This window comes from Falco peregrinus, chromosome 6 (assembly GCF_023634155.1).
Source record: "Falco peregrinus isolate bFalPer1 chromosome 6, bFalPer1.pri, whole genome shotgun sequence".
NCBI lineage: Eukaryota > Metazoa > Chordata > Aves > Falconiformes > Falconidae > Falco > Falco peregrinus.
Genome location: NC_073726.1, coordinates 61,628,058 through 61,647,187, shown reverse-complemented (window position 1 = coordinate 61,647,187; position 19,130 = coordinate 61,628,058). Strand labels below are relative to the sequence as shown.

At 38.1% G+C, this 19,130-nt stretch overlaps 1 protein-coding gene across 1 annotated transcript in view; it reads left to right on the top strand.

The window, feature by feature from the left end:
• RFX4 (regulatory factor X4) overlaps positions 1–19,130 on the top strand; it is a 76,811-nt gene that overhangs the window by 42,586 nt on the left and 15,095 nt on the right. Inside the window, exons 12-16 of the mRNA XM_027786629.2 lie at positions 2,136–2,230; positions 3,698–3,815; positions 10,601–10,720; positions 11,922–12,083; positions 18,563–18,725. Of these exons, the coding sequence (XP_027642430.1) occupies positions 2,136–2,230; positions 3,698–3,815; positions 10,601–10,720; positions 11,922–12,083; positions 18,563–18,725 (658 nt within the window). The remainder of the gene's footprint in view (positions 1–2,135; positions 2,231–3,697; positions 3,816–10,600; positions 10,721–11,921; positions 12,084–18,562; positions 18,726–19,130) is intronic.

Genomic DNA, 19,130 nt, shown 5'->3' with positions numbered 1-19,130 from the left:
ACAGTGAGACTGGAGTCCAGAAGCTGGGTGCATCTTTCTGTCATCTGTTATGTTTTCAGTATCTACCCAATATCCTCCAACTGGCCAAAAAAGAGGGTTCCCAAAGTTAGAATCCCTAGTAACAGCAACAGTTTGGGCTCTCATTTGGAAAATCCTTACTGTTTAGGAAAGCTTTTCGTATATGTGCTAACTATTTAAAAACAAACTTATGTGTAATAAAATCAAATGGATTTTCCTGAATGCTAATGGCTTTGAACACGTTTTTCCATATTTTAAGCCTGCATTGTCTAATAAGCAATTACTTAGAAATGGTAACCTAGTATGAATGTTCATCATGAAATGAGATTCCACTGAGATGTGCAGATATACATAGAGATTACTCTAAAACTTAGAATCTCCCACCCCCCATCTTTGATGTTTATTCTACTTGGCCAAAGATCTTTTCAAAGGTCACACTCTGTATCACTCGTATGACATGGAGTTATGGCCTGCTTTCACATTCTTGGTGTTAATAATCAAGAAAGTACGATTTTCAGCTACTGTAAGTGGAAAAAAAAGTGTTTATAAGCCTATAAGCAAGCTTAGAGAGAAACAGAAAAATCACTGGGTATAAGAGAACCTCCTTCCTGCTTTGTATGTTAGCTGTCTCTTTATTTATTTATGGTAGCGTGGTTTCTTTATTCCTTCTTACTCAGATCCTGCTGAGGTATTTTTAACAGGTGCTAAAGGCTAAACAGTTACTTTCCTCAAATAGGTCGTTGCATACAGTTGCATTGCTCCAGAGGCGAAGCAGGCAACTGATTTGTTTTTCCACTCTTGCTCCCCTCTTTGCACAGCATATAAATTACTTCATCTGTTGTATCAGGCAGTTTTTGTCCAGCCAAATACTCAGGTAAGGAGAGAACATTTAGATTTCTCTGTGATCCTGTTCTGAATAAAGGGAGGTTGCCCATTCAATAAAACAATGAAACAAGATAAGGGTGGCCCAAACGTCATTATTTCCCTTCTTCCCCAACTAATGTTTCTGACCATCCAGCCTTTGCAAGTCTAAGTGGAACAAAGTTATAGTCAGTTGTGAAGGGTGTGCATTCCTGCTCACCTTGCTGATCCAATTTAGAGACCAGGGAGCTTGTTCCTTGTGTTATTGTCAGATAGCCTCTCTCGCTCACTTCTCTAGCTATCATCTCTAAGCTTCGCCTCCTCCACCTTCCCCCCTACCTTTCCTATGGTGGGAAATTCCATCCTCCTGTTATTTATAATTGAGCATAAATGGAAATGCATAGCACATTGAGATCATCCTGTAACACAGCAGGTAGAGAGTATCTTTCTTCTTGACTTACCAGGCCTTTTCTTTTAGCTGAATTGAAGAATAGCTTCTTAAGGTGTCAAAGCACATGAGTGTCTCTCTTCCAGCCATTGATTCTCATAAATAAACTAGCTACTTGCATTTTTAAGAGCTGCAGTTGGATGACTTGGTTGTTTTTACTTTCTGTATTAGAATATGAATGTGTGTATTTGGGAGAGGTTAAAAAGTACACAGTTTGCTTTTTGAAACTCTTCTTGATAAATTAAGTATAGCATTTGTGCATTGGTAGCAATTTGTTTTGAAGAAGTTTATGGAAATTCTTTGTGTGTGTTTCCGGAATTGCAAATAGATGATTTGCAGCAGTTAAATCATGTTTTTGCAACTAAAGCATTATACAGATAAGAGCCCTATCAACGATACTCATCCACTTGATGCTTAGAAGATTCTTCATGCATTTCTAAATCAATTTTATAACCTTTTTTCATCACCAGGGTCAAGGCCTAGCTTTGCACTCTGCATAGAGAACACTATAAATGTTTCACTTCTGGGCACACCAGACAGCCAAAGCTTAAATTAAAAGATTCATTTTAAACAATAGGCCCTGATTTGCTTACATTAAAATACCACTTCCAATGACTCCATCATTTTCAGTAGAAAAAAGAGACCAAGCAAACTTACTGGGTCAGCACCAATATATTGTTATAGCTAAGTAATCTATTATAAAAAAACACAACAAACTTGAGATAATATTGGCAGCTTTTTGTGATTTGTTTCTCTTTTGTTTGAAATGAAATCCAAGTACTGAGGTGGGCTATTTTTTGTCTGCCAGTGTATCAAGAGTTTGATCACCTTCTGGAGGAGCAGTCCCCCATTGAGTCATACATCGAGTGGCTGGATTCCATGGTGGACAGATGTGTTGTAAAGGTTGGTAGCAGGATTAAGGACCTGAGTTACTGATGTGTATTATGAGCTCTATTTATGTCAGAATTTTCGGGGAGGAAAAAAAAAAGGCAAAAAAAATGCCAGGCATGGGTAATCAGCAGGAGTAAAGCAGCAGTGAGGAAAATCTCACCAGTTTTCATGGACACCTGCTTACATTCAGGATTCTGCTTTATTCTGCCATTGTCTGTTCTGTCCCAAAAGACCATATTCAAGAATGGAACAGGGCTGAGGTTTCCAATCAAATCTCTATTTCACAGTTATGGAGAGATAAGTTCAGAGTCATCCTAATGACACAGTGCAAATAAAAGCATAATCTAGTCTGGCCTTTTAAGATTTTAATGGAAAAGATATTTAGGCTAGCTAATTCATTTATATACGTTCAAATGTAAGGATGAAAGTTTGCATTACCATTCAGCCAAGGACACATTTATGTTGTCTTTTGAGCTGATTTAGGATACCAATAATTTTTTAAAAATAATTTTTAAATTAAAACCAAATTTAAATAATAGAATATTTTATTTTAATTTAAGTACATGCAGGAAGTTAGTAATAAATCTTTAAAAAATATTTTCAGAAGGGATCAGGCATCACCATAATTTTACGTTGAGTATGAAGCTGTATGAATGACTGTTTTAACTTCTGTCAGTAGCTGTACTTTGTATTAGGATGTTCTGTTAGAATTTCAACTCCTCATTCGAGTTGTTAAAGCTAAGATGTAAGTAAAAAAAAAAAAAAAAAAAGCAAGCATACAGAAAACAACAGATAATTCCCCAAATTACTTGAAACACTTTGATTGTTTTGAGGAACTTTTCTTTTAGTGAGTGGAATGTAATTTGAAATTCAGGCCATAACTGTTAATTTTCATAAAGAAATTTACATGAATTTTATTAGCTGATTGGATGAACATAATTCTTTAACTCACATATGGCTATAGTAAATAAATTTTTGAAGAATTGATGCCTAAAGTGTGCTTTCTGGAAAGTATTGTTCCTAGTAAAATGACTATGTGAATTCACAAAAATAAAAACATGAAAGAAAAAAAAATTATATTCAAGAGTAAATTTTATTTGAAATATTAATATAAATTTTCAGTGTAGATCAAGCATTCTTGATTTTAAATTGCTTCCTTGACTAGGAAACAATAATGAACACATAAGTAATTAGGTTAAGATGAAAATCAGATCAATTTTTTGGGAGTCCTTTCACTGAGATTCAGTCTTGGTGTTGAATAATACTTTATGATTTCCTCTTTCTGAAAGTTGTGTATGGTTACAAGGCAGTTTTCTGTGTAACATTGTTTTGGTTTTTTAAAAATGTTAGAGTTTATTTTCATGTAAAGATAATGTTAAGTGGTTTGTCAGTACTAAAAAAGAAGACAAATATGTGCATTATTCAGCTGTATCAAGAAGTAGAAATAAAAAATTTCTCCATCTATCTGTTTTCTTGCAGGTAGCTGCCAAGAGACAAGGCTCTCTAAAGAAAGTAGCTCAGCAGTTCCTCCTGATGTGGTCCTGTTTTGGCACTCGAGTGATTCGGGACATGACTTTGCACAGTGCACCCAGCTTTGGTACTTTGATTTTGTTGTAATAGTTGCATGCCACAGACTAAAAAAAAAAATCTGTATCCTGGCTTGTAATGTACTGTTTAAGTGAAAACATAACCGGTTTTCACATGTCCAGAGCTCTATTAAAAAGAAAGTTGGAGCTACTGACATTTGGAAGTAATGCTCAGGCAGATGTCTGTCTTCAAGATCTAGCTGGGGGAGCTGAAAACATTACTGCTTCCTTCTGTTTGCTGTTAGCCAGTAGCTGGAGTTATCAGTCACAGGTCAGCTGGAGGAGTTGCTTACAGGAGCATTCCCTAATGCACTTCAGTGCAAAGTGAGGCTGGTTACCCAAATCGTTCCGACCACGTTATGCTAAGAGAGATGACTTTGCCTGAAGTGGACAAAAAGCTCTCCAGTGAACCACTTTGCCAGCTCAGTTTTTAAAAGACATAGCATTTTAAAATAGTTTTTGCAAAATGAGTGTGATTCGATACACTGGACAGATTCTTTTCCATTCTTTTAGAATTCAGTCAGAGTGGAAAAACAGACTTCCACTTTTAAAATGAAAAAGCATGTTGCGTTTCTATACAGTTTCAAAGGGGGCTTTGTCTTGAATGCTGGGATACCAGCAATTCAGATTAAAATCAGCTAAAACCAGGAACGATTGAAAATGGACTGCCATGTCAAAAGTGAGAACATTCACAGTCACTTGGGACCACGTTTTGCACGAGGGCTGATTTTCATAATTGCACATTTGTCTGAATATGTTAGTAGAAGATTAATAATGAATGAATTTATGAAGGCACTGCACCGAACAAGGTTTTCTGCCAGCTGAGCTTTGATGCCCTTTATGCTTTTAGAGCCATCTAATAGCATAAATTCAGATACTATCAGATAGGCACAATATGACCTGTATTTTTATTTTAACCTGAAACTACTTCTGTTGGCTTCCCATTGTAAAGAGTTTTCTAGACAGGTATTAGTGAGTTGCCATTAGACATCAGGATGGTGAACATCCCCAAGATGATCATGATTTCCATCTGCCAGCTTGTGTTTTCAGCACCAGTGTCCTGGTCACACCTATTTTCCACCTCCCCTAGAACTCCTTTTCTCTTTGAGTCACTGCAGCTTTTCCTGTTGTTGTGAGCATAAAAGTAGCTGATGCTGCTTAACAGTATACTTTTCTCCGGTATCCAAAAATCCCTTTGCATGAGTATTGTATAAATGCTGAATTCTGTGTTCTAGCACTTCGTGTTGCTACGCTTCTCTCTGCAGACATAATCTCAACCTGTGAAACACACTGGTACCCAGCAAATGAAGAATTATCCTGCATTAGTGCTGTGTTGAGGTTGCGCTGTTACAAGTCATGAAATGCTGGCATTAAACTGCCCCCAAGGATATGTTATTGCTACTGAATTGCACAGTACAGCATTATTTTTATTCGTGTTCAGGATATGTTTGTAATCTAATCAAGCATTCTCTGTTTCAGAGCATCAATCACTGAAACATCTTTAATCAAACAGAGATTCCTCAAATAGTTATTAGACCACCAGTTGTCTGGACAGTCTGTACAGTGCTCCTCAGCTGTGATTCCTTACCTATTAACATAAACATTTAAGAATTTGCCATGTAGCAAGTAAATGAGAATGTTGAGAATTATTCATTGGTTTGAGTTTGGGACCTACCACAATATAATATATCAGATCTACCAAAATAACACCTGCTATCCCTATTATAAATTTGGCTCTTGAATTTCTCATTTTTGAGAACTTTAACTGCTCAGCTAAGTTTGTAGGGTTTGGGGGTTTGAGGGATTTTTTTGTTTGTTTGTTTGTTTGGGTTTATTTGGTTTGTCTTTTTAGTTCACTGAGTATATCTGTGTGTACTAATGCATGAGTCATCTTCTTACATGGACACGCACCTTTGAACATGAATTTTATATGTTTATATGTGATGACAGGGAAAGAAAGGTCATAGCTTATGTGTTTTTCATATGTATGCAGTGTTATAATTAGAACTGGATTGATCACTGCTCTTCAATTTGGTAGCCAATGCAAGAGTTTAGAAAAACAACTATTGTGCTCAGTGTGAAGCTGAGAGAGTTTGGGATTTTCAACAGATTCAGAAATCTTTGTTTTTTAAAAAGTAAAATAAAAAAGAATTATTTTGCATCTGTCACATTTTGGTGCTTAGACCACAGTTGCCTGCCTCAGCAGTCTTGAAGCAGTGTTAATCACTGCCAGAACAAGATCTCTAATCAACAGGCTAGAGGATTTGTCCCGTGGGAGGGTTTTCTCCTCTTTTCTGTTGAAACTATTTCACTTTATAGAAACCACATGATCATTTGTTGAGCTGTAGAGGTCTGCAGCCTGCTAGGTGGGTTCCCTCCTGGGAGGTGATGTGACAAGTGTTGATGCAGTCCCTGTTCTGACCCTTATTTGTACAGGGTGGAGTTTTCCCTGCTCAGGTGCAGTGCCAGTGGAGACAGGAGGACATCTGAGCCTTCAGGTTTTCAAAGGGGAGAATGACACCAAAAACATATCCTCATTCTATCATTCAGAAACCTGGGCTATCCCTACCTTGTTTCCCCCAGAACGTCCTAGATGTTATTTAAGCCATGGCCACAAATTTACAGTAATTTATTAATGATGCTACTTTTTCACTGAAGGCCATTTGACACATTGTTTATGAATTAGAGATGAGCAAGTTCCAAAAGAGTAATCCCTGAATGTAAACAGTTTAGAGCTAGATGGCAGAAACCTTCTGTGTTAACACAGTTCCTTCTAGCCGTTTAGAATAATGTATGCATTTAAGTATGCATTCTATGGAGAGAAACAAAAACTGTTTTACTATTCTAAATGTTTACATCTATATACCTTTGGTCTTAGATGAAAAGTTTTTCATTTTTTTCTGCATTGTGAACTGTTTCAGTGGACTGATTTTTAACTTTTTTTTCCACTTCAAACAATATATATGCTCAGATGTTCAGACTATAATATTTTTAAAAAGTAAAATAATGTGTTAAATGATGGGATCCTTACTATATACAGGACAACATTATTTTATCTTTGATATATATGATACAGAATTCAGATTGGAAGAAGTTGGAATACCTGGCACTGGACTGGCTGGCACAGAGATTTGATTCTGCAAAGCTTTTAAGTAGAGTGGCATGGGCAGGTTGAAACAATCCCTTGCGGAAAAAAAAGCTCCTCTCGCTCCCTCTCCCTTTTTTTCTCTGCCTGCCTCCCTCCCTCATCCTTCCTGTCTATGCATATCAAAGGCACAGTTGGTGGCAGTGTTTGGGTAATGAATCCAGTTTATAAAGTAACTAGTAATAGAAGCTCCATGATTTTCTCCAGATCTGGAAATCTCACTGTTGTTTTTCTACTTACACATAATTGCTGTATGTAGCATCTGTAATAGCTGCAGATACTTACTGTACATTAACTGGGTAATCATTGCAATGATTTGTCAGCTCCTGAAAACTAGAGCCAAATGCTATTTATTGTTGTAATGACAGTCTCTTCAATGACTTGTTACCTTTTCCTCAAGAAGCGTATGGTTTGCCAGCCACAGCTGGATCCATTTCAGTACTTAAAGATATACTTGAAAGAGCCCAACAGTTTCATGTGAAAAACAGTAGCTTGCAAACACAGAATAAATTATTGTACATCGTGCTGAATAGCTATTCACTGTGTAGCTGAAATGCCTGCCCTGATATTGGTTTCTCTCTATAGCTTACATTTCATTTGACTCATTTAAAAATGTAAAAATATTGCATTCATTCAGTACCAGCAACTTGTTTGTCTAGTGTCTTTCACGCAAATTCTGGGCTCAAGAACTCTATGCACAGTTTAAAAATACACAGTGGGAGAAATAATGGGGGAGGAAGAGAGAAATTCAAAAGAGTGACAAGGGCACTGGAGTGTTTTTAAATGCTGCATTCAGTATTGCCAACCCCAAGTTTTCAAAACAAAGCATGAGACCCCCCCCAAAACCAAAGATTTATTTAAAAATAGCAAATCTTGGGTTCTTGTCATTTCAGTGTTTAGGGTTCACACTTGCAAATATTTTTATGAAACTGCAAGGAAATTTCCTTAAAAATTTCTATTTTAAATTAAAGCTGAGCAAGGAGTTTGATGGGAAACACTAAGTACCCTGAGCTTTATAGCAGCATATGAAGTTTGCCAACATTTAGGCCTGTTTTTCTTACCTTGGAAGTACTTAGCAGTACTAACTGAACTACAGTCAATAGAAACTTCCCACTGAAATACTGTAGCCGGAAGAAGAGCGAGCATTTTGTGGATATTCTTGACAATCTAGGTTTCCGGTGGGGAAATCCTAGGTCAGTAACAAGGTGATCAGCCAGGTCTTCTGTCTTTATTGTACTGCTAAATTGAATAGGATTTTATTTAACAAGAGTTGAGCCCAAAAGATTTCTAAAAACAAATTGTCTGCAGTAGTTAAGTGAAGATCACTATTCACCCTTGAAAGGCTGGGGAAAATTATTACCATTTTGATTTCCACACATAGCGAAAGAGATAAAAACCTGAATGCTTTAGGTTCACCAGCAGCCAAAGATTTCCTGCCCATAGCAAAGGTGTTGCAATCATGTACGTCCTCACTCTGTGCTGCCTTGCCCAAGAACACAAAGGTGCATGTTCACCTCCCAGTGTGCGTGCTCAGCTCGCATCAGTGACAACAGAAGCCATGCAGGCATGGAATGAGAGAATGAAACACAAAGACCATACAGGTCACAAAGAAAAAGAATATGTTCAGTCGCTTTGAAAGCTGAAGTGCCAGCTAGAATGGTATAAGGACATAGGGCCTTTCAAACCACTTCTTCTGCCCTTCAACAGTATATTTGAGTACAGAAATTAGAGTAGGGATGGCTGTGCTTTGTTGTGATAAAAGCTAGTTAGTATGCAAAGATAAACCTAACTTTCCTGAGAAGAAACCAAGCGTTATGAAGTGTGATTGAATTTGAAACTTGTTGCGTCTTTTTCCCAAGGAAGTATTTTTCATCAAAATAGAGTAATGGAATTTCAAAAGGAACACTTCCAGGTGAGGCATTTGTTTTGTCTAGCAGTAGTTGATCTCTTTTTCCCTCTCATCTGATGCTCTTTGTCTGGTATAAACTGGACTGGCTATTATTTTAAGCTGACTGCATTTGCACTTGCCAGAGTTATTTAGTGACTTACATGAACATGTTTAAATATTCCATGCAAATCTAAATCAACATAGGAGCTTTTTAAAAAATCAACATTGTATGATCAAATCCTGTCTGGAACTATTATAGGTACTCCGTGAATGGCATCCATTGCATAAACTGGCCAAATTCCAACTTGATATTTGTCAGTCTTCCCCTGCAGATGAATGTTACTACTTTCAGAAGGACACTACACAATCTCTCAGCTCTGATGCTTTGCTCCTCTAATTTTCCCCTGAAATGCATCTGTGGTCTCTTCTTACATATCCATTTTTGTGGCTGTGTGCTCTAGGGCAAACATTTCTTCACCATCCCTGACATGTATCCTTATAAATTATGAGAAGCAACTCACTTCCTTTCTGCAAAATGAAGCCAGGCGGGGCATTTTTAGTCATTTAAAATCCATTATCCATTCCCTGCATCCTCCGGTTAATCTTCTGTATACCAGTTTCAACTTGTACTAATTTTTGTTGAACATGGGTGACTAGAGTTATATGCAATATTCTCACTGAGGTTTCACCAGTGCCTTGTGCCATACTTCTGTTTCTACAGAGGAAGTATATAAATCAGAGGATGATACAAATCTCTAAGGGCAGAACTTCTTACAGTGTGCTATTAAACTTCATTTCCATTACTGTAGTCCATAGTATTTCCTAGTCCTTCCTCCTAACAACATTAGGAAGTTCTCCATCTGTACTCAAATCTTACTTGAAGATTTGTGGCTAATAGCTAGCTATGTAATCTTCTTTTACTAGTAATTTTCAAAGTGTGTTTTGACTCTATCCTCACATTTTCTGTTGTCCATACTCTTCCCTTAATTTCTTTAATCCTTTAGTCCTTAAGCTTTCCACATTCCTATCATGGCAGTTATGAGGTATTATCGAGGGCATCTTCAGAAGTAAGCACAGAAACAAGTCAAATGTTTTGCTGCTGATATGATTCAAACTGATAATTAGGAAAATACAGAGCAGTAGTAGGACAGAGCAAAGCTTTGGCACAAGTTTTTCCCTTTAAGACATCCACAATTGCTGCTAATGCCTCTGTGTTTGGCGGTTAATGGATGTCTTATCCAGTCCAGGCAACAGACTGGACATATACCATCAGGAAATGTGGAAGGTTGTTTCTGCCTTCCTATTGATTAGTCTCTCATTTATTTGTCCAGTGACACAAGTAGTTCAGAAAATGCATACCAGAATGTGTCCCTAAGGCGGCCAATTCAGGATTCTGCTTCTGACAGAAACTTGTATCTGGTCCCTTAGATAAAAGGAAACAATTCCACTGTAGTGTAATTGTCTAAATTGTTCAATGGTAATGTAGGAGAAGAAATTTCCAAGTCCCAGCTTCCAGTTAGGCAGGCTCTGTGCACCCTGTATCACAATAATTGGTCATATAAGCCTGTATAAATCCAGGAGTGAACAAAGTTTGCGAGTCCCATTTTACTTTGACCTCTCTCAGCTTGAGTAAGAGAGCTACTTCAGTGGCAGTAGGATCTGAAGGCAGTCCTACTTGGTACTGTTTGTGTCGAATACCGTAATCGTGGGTTCAAAGAGTATATTGAGGCAGTCAATGGCACTTTTTTTTTGTTTACTACCAGGGTCTTTTCACCTTATTCACTTGATGTTCGATGACTACGTATTGTACCTGCTAGAATCACTTCATTGTCAGGAGAGAGCTAATGAGCTAATGAGGGCAATGAAAGGAGAAGGAAGCACAGGTGAGTTTGTTGGGTTTTTCATCTTATGTTGTTCTGTTCCACTGGATTCGCTATTTTCTGTGTTAGAACATTTCTTTACCTTCATCTAGCCCCATGAGGTACATCTAGGAGCAAAGTTTCTCAGTTCCGTCATGATTTGAAATACATTCTGAAAGAGGCCTGCCTGCTTCATGATGTAATTCTGAATGGCTGAAACTGCATCCCTAAGCACACACTTTGTGTTTTGGTAAAAGATTTTTGTACTGAACCTTTTACCTTAGTCAATGTGTCTAAGCCATCGTTGCATTTCAGTGGACCTAGTCTTGATTCTTGACTCTCCTCACCTTAGTTTAACACTGAATAAAGTCATTGATATCAGTGGATTTGTACCAGTCTAAATTAGAGGGAGAGATACGAGAAGTGAACAGAGACAAAACTGAAAGCTACTGTTTCTGGTACTTACGATCTGAGTGCCTGTACAGAAGCAAGCTCTGAGTCCTGCTCCGCTCTACACTGCCTTGCCAGAACAGAAGCGAGCAGACTGCCTTTAGTCTCTCTGCTCAAGGCAACCCCTTGTAATGGGGGGTCCTCAGTGATCTTCCTTCCTTGCATCTCCCATTAATTTTGGCAAGTTAAACCCCTTTGCCACCTTTGGAAAGTTCCGTTCTTCATTTTAGCTATGGCTTAATTTGTCACTCTGTAGATTTATAGGAAGAAGAATGATTTAATTCATTCGCCTGCCATAGCCTCTTGATTTTTTGACAAATTGTTTATCCTTGTGTACTTTCCACATAACTTTAGCAGCTACAACTATCCAGAGTGTCATCCTCTTCAGTCCATGAAGAAGGTCGTGACCAAAAGCCACTGGAATACCCTGGAGATTCCTGTTTCTTTCCAATGTCTCTAGAAGGAGTAGGAGTGCATGACTCCTAATTTTGGGTGTCTAATAGCACATTACAGGAATATAAGCCTTAAACTCTCTGTGCACAAGTTTCCTATCTATGCAATGGGAATAACAGCACAGAGGTCCTATGAAGGTACACTGAAGGTTGTAATGCTGAATGTGTATGGAAGTACTTTCAAATATTTGTGATTCCTGCTATGCATTTCTTGAAATACAACCTACAGAACTTAACTGCTTGTGTTGATTTTTTTTTTAGTTTCTCAGTGTTTCTTGACTCTGCCTTTGATTATATTTGGTGATTTTTCTCTCATCCTGCAGCAGAAATACGAGAAGAAATTATTTTGAGTGAACCAGCTCCTCCAACTCCCTCCCCAGTGCCATTCTCCCCAGCTAAATCTGCCACCTCAGTGGAAGTGCCCTCTGCCCCTTCACCCGTTAGCAATCAGTCCCCAGAGTACGGTGGCATAACAGCTACAACAGGTAGGTAGGCTTATGGCACCTGGATCTGCTTGAAGACGCACTTGGTTATGTGAAATTGAGCCTGAGAACAGAATGTGCTGGCTTTCGAGAGATGAGAATCTTTTCCAAAAAGAAATCTGTTATACAGATCTGATACAGTAATACAGTATCGGTTATGCCTTCTCACTGTATCCAAACATGATGTACAGTCTAACAGTAAAAAGATTTGATCTTTGGATGTTTTATATACTTCAAGGTGATGTGCCAGATATTTTAAAGTTTAGTAAGGTTTTCAAAATCCTAAACCACTAGTGATTAAGGAATTCCTAGTGGGTAAAATGGGAACTGGATATCTCTCAACATATTTGAGACCCAAATATGTTTAAATAGCTGTGCAAGTTTCTCTTGGGAATATTTTACACATTGTTGATAACATTCATCTTTCAATGTTAGAGAGTAGGAATTACATGTCTGATACCTATTTTCAGCTGCATACTCTACTATGGCAACTCATGAGCTGGTTGTATTCTGGTGGGCCCACAGATTAAAAAATCTGTGCTTAAAGGTATTCAACTTGTGGGCAGGTTTGAAAGAAAACAATAAGCACAAAACTGGCTTCTTGTTTGGTCTATACCAATGGGCAACCATCCTCTGTACTCTAATGTAAAACTCGCTAACTTTTGGTTGTGGGCGGGACAGTCTGTCTGTATGATCAAAAGACAGTGTTTTCTTAGCTCATGGAAAAAAAGGCAGGAATGTGAATGATTTTCAGAAGGCGTTCCAGGCAGTGAAATTCCAGCTTTGCTGCTCCTCAGTGAAAAGGGTGTATAATCAGAATGTGGAAACGATCACTTTTGTGATGTACTAGAAAACTTACAAAACCTTCTTGAAAGAATGTCAGAAAGTGATGATTTACCACACTGGAGAATTTGGCAGTGGCTAAAGGACTAATAAATCTTTCTGACAAATGTTTTTCATGTTTTCAAAGGCACCACAGGGAAGCACAATGCATAGTTGTGGTGGAAAGAGATTTAAAAACATTTGTCCCTACATCAAAACTTAACGTTTTCTCATTGTTGGAGACAATACAATATTTAGGAGGGAAATAGGTTGGTATAACCCCCAGAACAGTTAATGAGGCACGTGATTTCTAGACATAGCAAGTGGGCACACTGCTTCAGATCAGGCGACAGTGGAGGTGGTGTATATGTTTGAGTCTTGCTGAAATATTGATTTTCTGGGTAACTTGATCTGTGGCCCAATGGGATCATTGTGATGTTATAACCAGAACTTCGTATGATGCAGAACTGTACCCAGCAGTAAAAGATTGAAAAGTAGGGAACTGTGTGCTCTCCAGTGGCATTCACAGGAATGGAGATTTGAGGGACTTGTAACTCTATGCGTAACTCTATGTGACTATCATATCTATTAACCCAAAGCTTATTCCATAGTTATATAATAGCCCAGTTGTCAGCTACCTGAGCTTCCACCTTCAGCTCACTTGACTTAGGCACAGATCTGAGCACGCCTGGGAATTGCATGGATCTTACATATCCTTCCTGAATCCCACCAGTAATGCAAGGAATTGGACTCACACAAACATTACAAATACAATTCCTTTTTGTTTTCATGTTTTTTATTATTTTATTATGTCTGTTTTATTCTCTCCCTCTAATTTTTTATGTCCTGGTAAGGCCAAGGTCTGCTAGTGTGAAGTCTCAAGCCAAACCCAGGAACTATTGGGAACAATAGTTGAAGGACCTACTCCCACAGTACAGGCAGTAGAACTTGACGTAGTTGTTCCCATAGCAGAACTTCTTAGGCAAGAAAGCCATTTCTGATTTGTTTAGCTCTGATTTTTCTAGCTTTTCATTTTTAAGTTGTTTTAAAACCTTCTGTTTGGCTGAATTGGATTTTATTCTTGCAGTCTGGTGCAATCTCACTTTTGCAAGTATGAAAATAATTTTTGCCTAGCACAAGCCAAATTTGTCAACGCAAATAGTGGTCTGGTTAAGATTAAATGTAAGTATGTATTTCCTCGTCTTAATTTGGGCAATTAGTAATACCTCTGTTTCCGTGTAGATGAACCAATTGCCTTTTTAGTTTGCTGACCATTACATCATGGAAGGCAAGGTTCATTCACATAAAGCAATACAAAATAACAACCATGTTTCAGCTATAGGAAATTGCTCTATTTTAAAATAGGGGTGCTGAAGATGTGTTGCTGTATTCCATATACAGATTTGTGGCATTAATATATAGAATATTTTGGAACAGAAACTTCTGTTCTGGAGAGATATTTTAAAGTACACTCTTGATTTTCTTATGTGTCTTTTATGAAGTAAATGTAAAACTCTGCAAATGCTTTGCAGATCTTGAGAACTAGTTCCATTGGTTACCACTAGCTCTCAGTTTCCCAGTTTAAGGCATCATTAACTCTTTCTTGCTTGTGGCATTAGCAATAAAAGTTAACTATTAAACTTACATTTTAACCTTTTTGCCTTCAGTCAGTGATCAGTACAAAACCAGCAAATTAAACTGTTGCAATGACATGATACTGAGCAAAAGAAAGGTGAATCCTATTGATAACATTCTGCGGTAGAACATCTGGCATGGCTCAGCTAACATTTTATTTAAAACTTTTTGTTAAGTTACTAGACATTTAAAAGGATAATTAGTCTCCATCCTGTCCAAATCACAAAGGCCAGTTTAATGATTGTTCAAACTGCAACAATATTGTAATAAAAGTGATAGCTATATGGCTATCTAACTAAGCTATTCTCTCTTAAAGCCACTCTTAAAGCTGTGATTATTCATTTGCCAATGCAGTGCTTTTTAGACAACCCAAAATGAACTCTGAATTGTAAGTAGTTCCTAATATGCTGGTAAAATAATCTAAGCAGTTTACTGTTGGGTTTCAAAAAATGTATGTGTGAAATAAGTCTGCAGGTCAGCAATAGTCATTTAAGGTCACTGTTTTTCCAAGTCTAAGCTAGGTATTAGAGTTCTGGGAATATGGTACAGGAGATGCTTGCACAGAGCTACCACCTCTTATAATTGTGTGTGTAAGTAGAACAAATTTGTGTTCTTTTCCTAAAGCTTCAGCTCCTGGACTCATATGAATATATGAGAAAATGAGCTCTTGTTCAACAGAGTTCAATTCTTACAGCTATAGAGTGTAAAAGTCAAAGGTTCCAGTTTCAAAAGATAATTCTCCCCTTCCAAATGGAAGGGTTCTTTTTTTTTTTTTTTTTTTTTCCCCTGAAGCTGGTAGTTAAGGTAATTTCTTTGTTGTGTGGGGGCAGAATGGGGGTCTGACTCCAGATTTCTGATTCCTTGAGTTGACAGTACTGCTTACTATCAGACATGATACACAGTGCTGTAAGCATCTTGCTTGTACCTGGGTGGTCACTTACTCCAGCATAAAGCAAATGTAATATGCAGCATCATGAAGCAACTTTTGTTTCTTTCTCCACTGGTGTACATGATGACACCAATAACAACAGGGCTGTTCTTGGACTGATAGCAGTTCCATTTATACTTGGCTCTCTTACAGGTCAGATGGCCTTTTGGTTAGTATGCTCAAAATCAAATTTTTCATTAAAAAAGAAAAAGGAGTGATAATAAATTAATTTCCCTATTTTAATCAAGCCCTGCATGTTCAGAACACAAAGCAGAGCAAAATGTTGCTCAATCACTATTGTTTTTCCTTATTTCAGAAAGCAGTTCAGTTGGGTTCAGTCATATCTAAAAGAGACTTCATCTCCTGGAGTTCAATTCTGCATCCAGCTGAGGAAATTAATCATATAGGACTGAGACATAGGCAGGTATTAAAAAGCTAACTATGAAAAACTTTCACACTTATCTCACTCCTCCTTTTCTACCAACCACAATGTTGGCAGTATCTTGGCTGACCCGATACATACATACACACAGTCCACAAATCTGATGACATCTTCTACCCTTCCTCTTTGTCTTTGTGACTAGGTCACTGAAAAGAACAGCATCCCTTCCACAAAGGCAAAGAGAAGTGAGGCAACTGTAGGTTCCCAAGAACACCCTGAAAAAAATATTTGAACTGCTTTCTGTAATGCTGTAAATCCAGAGCAAAACCCAACCTACATTTGTTTCTAAACCATAACCTCCAAAAGAAAAGTTAGTATTTCCTGGAGCAGCTGTAGCTATGTGAAGTACTACCCTGTAGTACCTCGGACAATTCTTGGTTAAGAAAATTAAACAAAGGTATTCACAACTCAGTGCAAGACATGTTCTCTGTATTTGTTTCTGTGTTATCTGGACAGGACCAAAGCATGTTACACCCTAAACATTTATTTTAAAATTGAAGTGAGGTGGCTGCCAGTTAGACTTGAATGCCAGGAGTAGCCAAGTCCTCTCATCTAAGGAGTCTGAATTCCCACAGGGAGCACATGAAACAACTTGCTGTCCTGGACTAACTCATTTTCCTCAGATGGAGATAAGTTTCCTCATATTTTAAAAAAAAAAAAAAAAGAAAAGGAGGCTGTCAGAATGGCTGGGGCCAGTCAAATCAACCATATTTGGTAAAATGCAGAGGATCTTTTGGCCCTGTTATTACCACTTCTTGTTAGAGATAGGAAAGTCATGAGATTTTTGGGTCAATGGCCAATTTTTTCTCGGAACAAAGAAAGCAGGTCAAAGTAAAACTTTTGTTTTATGGTGAATTTTAAAACTGAAAAAAAATCGGTAAAGTTACCTAAAAATAAGTAAGTATTTGAGGGTTTTTTCACCATCTTTGTTGTCCTTCTTTTCTCTTTGTTTCTGCCTTTTAAATTTAAGCCTCTTTTGAAAAATATGTTGACCTTTTGAAATCGAAATGTTTCACCAAAATATTCTGCAGACAAATTGTTGATATCGTTAAAATGATTTTTCTCTTATTTTCAAATGCAACCATTTGGTGACCACATAAGTAGTTTTGGCCCCTTCCACTTAAACTGTATTTTCTAGTAAGGTAGGCTTCCTTAAACATTTTCCTCTACTCAAGGAACTATGACTGCTTATATCCACAGCAACACTGATGGGCTAGCTTCTCTTCAGTCTCAGGGATATCAGTGGTCCTCTGCAATGGGAGGAGATGGAAGACTGAGAATTCAAGTCAGTGACAGAAAATGCAGGCACATGAAAACAGACCTAGCACAAATATCCTTGGCCATAACAGATCCAAAGATGTTTCTACTATAAAAGCACCAAATCACACCCTGCTGGAGTATTTCAAGCTGGACTTGCCTTGTGAAGCTCAGAATGCCTTTCTTCAGTCCCAGAATCAAGCATTTCCCATTTAAAAAAATTTGTCTGATTTTGCCAAATACAATCACACACACCTGAAGAAAATTATACACATCTGAGATAGGATTTGCATTCCCCAAAGCCATGGAGTGGACACAAACCTGGTAATACAATCATTTCCCTCTCTGAATTAGGCCCTTTCATACTACAGGAAGTCCTAGAATCTGCACTGAAAAAAATGAATCACCTCCTGCAATTCCTTTTAGCTAGTGAAAAAGAGTCAAGAGAGCCCAGAGACCCCCAAACTAGTGTTCACATTGGGTTAAATTCAGTGTTCTGGTCCTCATTTGCAGGGTAATCTCAGCCAGTATGGTCATGACCTCCAGCAAGAGCTATGTTATACTGGAACAATGGATCTGTCAGCCTCCTGAGTGAAAGGGGTGTGTGCAAAGGACAAAGGTTTCTCAGCAGCTGGCTCATGAATCTGGAGTTCCTGCCTGGAAGGGATCAGGATGATTAAAAAACTCAGCACCTTCCAAGCAAAATGGAAAACCCACTTCTTTGCTTTGCTCTTCCCACAAATGCTCTACATGAAAAACTAAATTAAGTCCAGTCCCTGTCACCTCAAAAGAAGAAAGAAACATTATTTGTGAGAAGAAAACGGCTAGACAATTTCTGTCTATATATTTGTTGTAATTTGGAGATCTACCACTGTGTTGCCAATACAAAGGCTGGTACCTAGTTGGGTGGAACAGGTACTGCAAAAGGATTTAGTAAATTCATTTGCATAACACCCATTTTTGCTAATCCTTCATTGTTCTGATTGTAGTTCCTGTCTCATTCCCGGCCTGATCAGCCTCAGAGCTAAACAGGCCAGCAGCCCACTTGGTGTAAGAGAGACCTCAGGGTTTGGTGCATCATGCCTGACAAATATTAGTGCTGGTGTTCCTTCATTTCTAAGACCTACCCCACTTTTTCCTATAAAATGATTTCAACACCACACTGAAAGTTCACTGTCTGAGCCATTGGAGATATGTCTCTTACCTCTGGATCTTTGCACACCCCGGCTGATTTGGTATGTTTATATATGCCTCAGATATGACTTTTGTTCATTTGTGTTGATGCTGTTTCCATTATCATTGCCTGTTAGGTTGCTTTCCTGTAACTATCTCAAAGCATAACACCTCTATGGATGACAGCATGTTAGCTCTGTTCCTTTAATGCTTGTTTGTCTGCAGGGGCTATGCAATCCTATACGTGGTCACTCACTTACACTGTGACAACAGCTGCTGGGTCACCTGCTGAAAATTCCCAACAGTTGCCCTGCATGAGAAGTCCACACGTACCATCATCATCTGTCACACACCGGATACCTGTTTATCCCCACAGAGAAGAACATGGGTAAGTAACTTCCCCGTATCCTGGGTTGGTTTTTTTTTTTTGTGGGTTCTGGCTGAACTTATGCTTAGGGGTTTTTTTGGAAATACAGTGAAATCTGTTTCTTGATGTAGTAAGTCTGTATTGCAAAGATGCTAGTATCGTTATTCTTTGGGCTACTGTTGTATGATTATATTATGTCTCAGTTTTATAATCGCATGTTTTTTATCTCATCTCATGTTTTAAGTCTCATCTATTTAGAAACACAGTAGGCCTGGAGAATATTTTATAAAAGAGAAGGCTTTAGTGGATTTCTTCTCTGATTCCTGTTTTCCTGTGCCATATTCTATCCCAAAGGCTAGATGTGCTCAAAGAATGACCCTACTATACCATGTCTCAGGAGGGGTGATCCTTCTCCTGTTCTCAGCA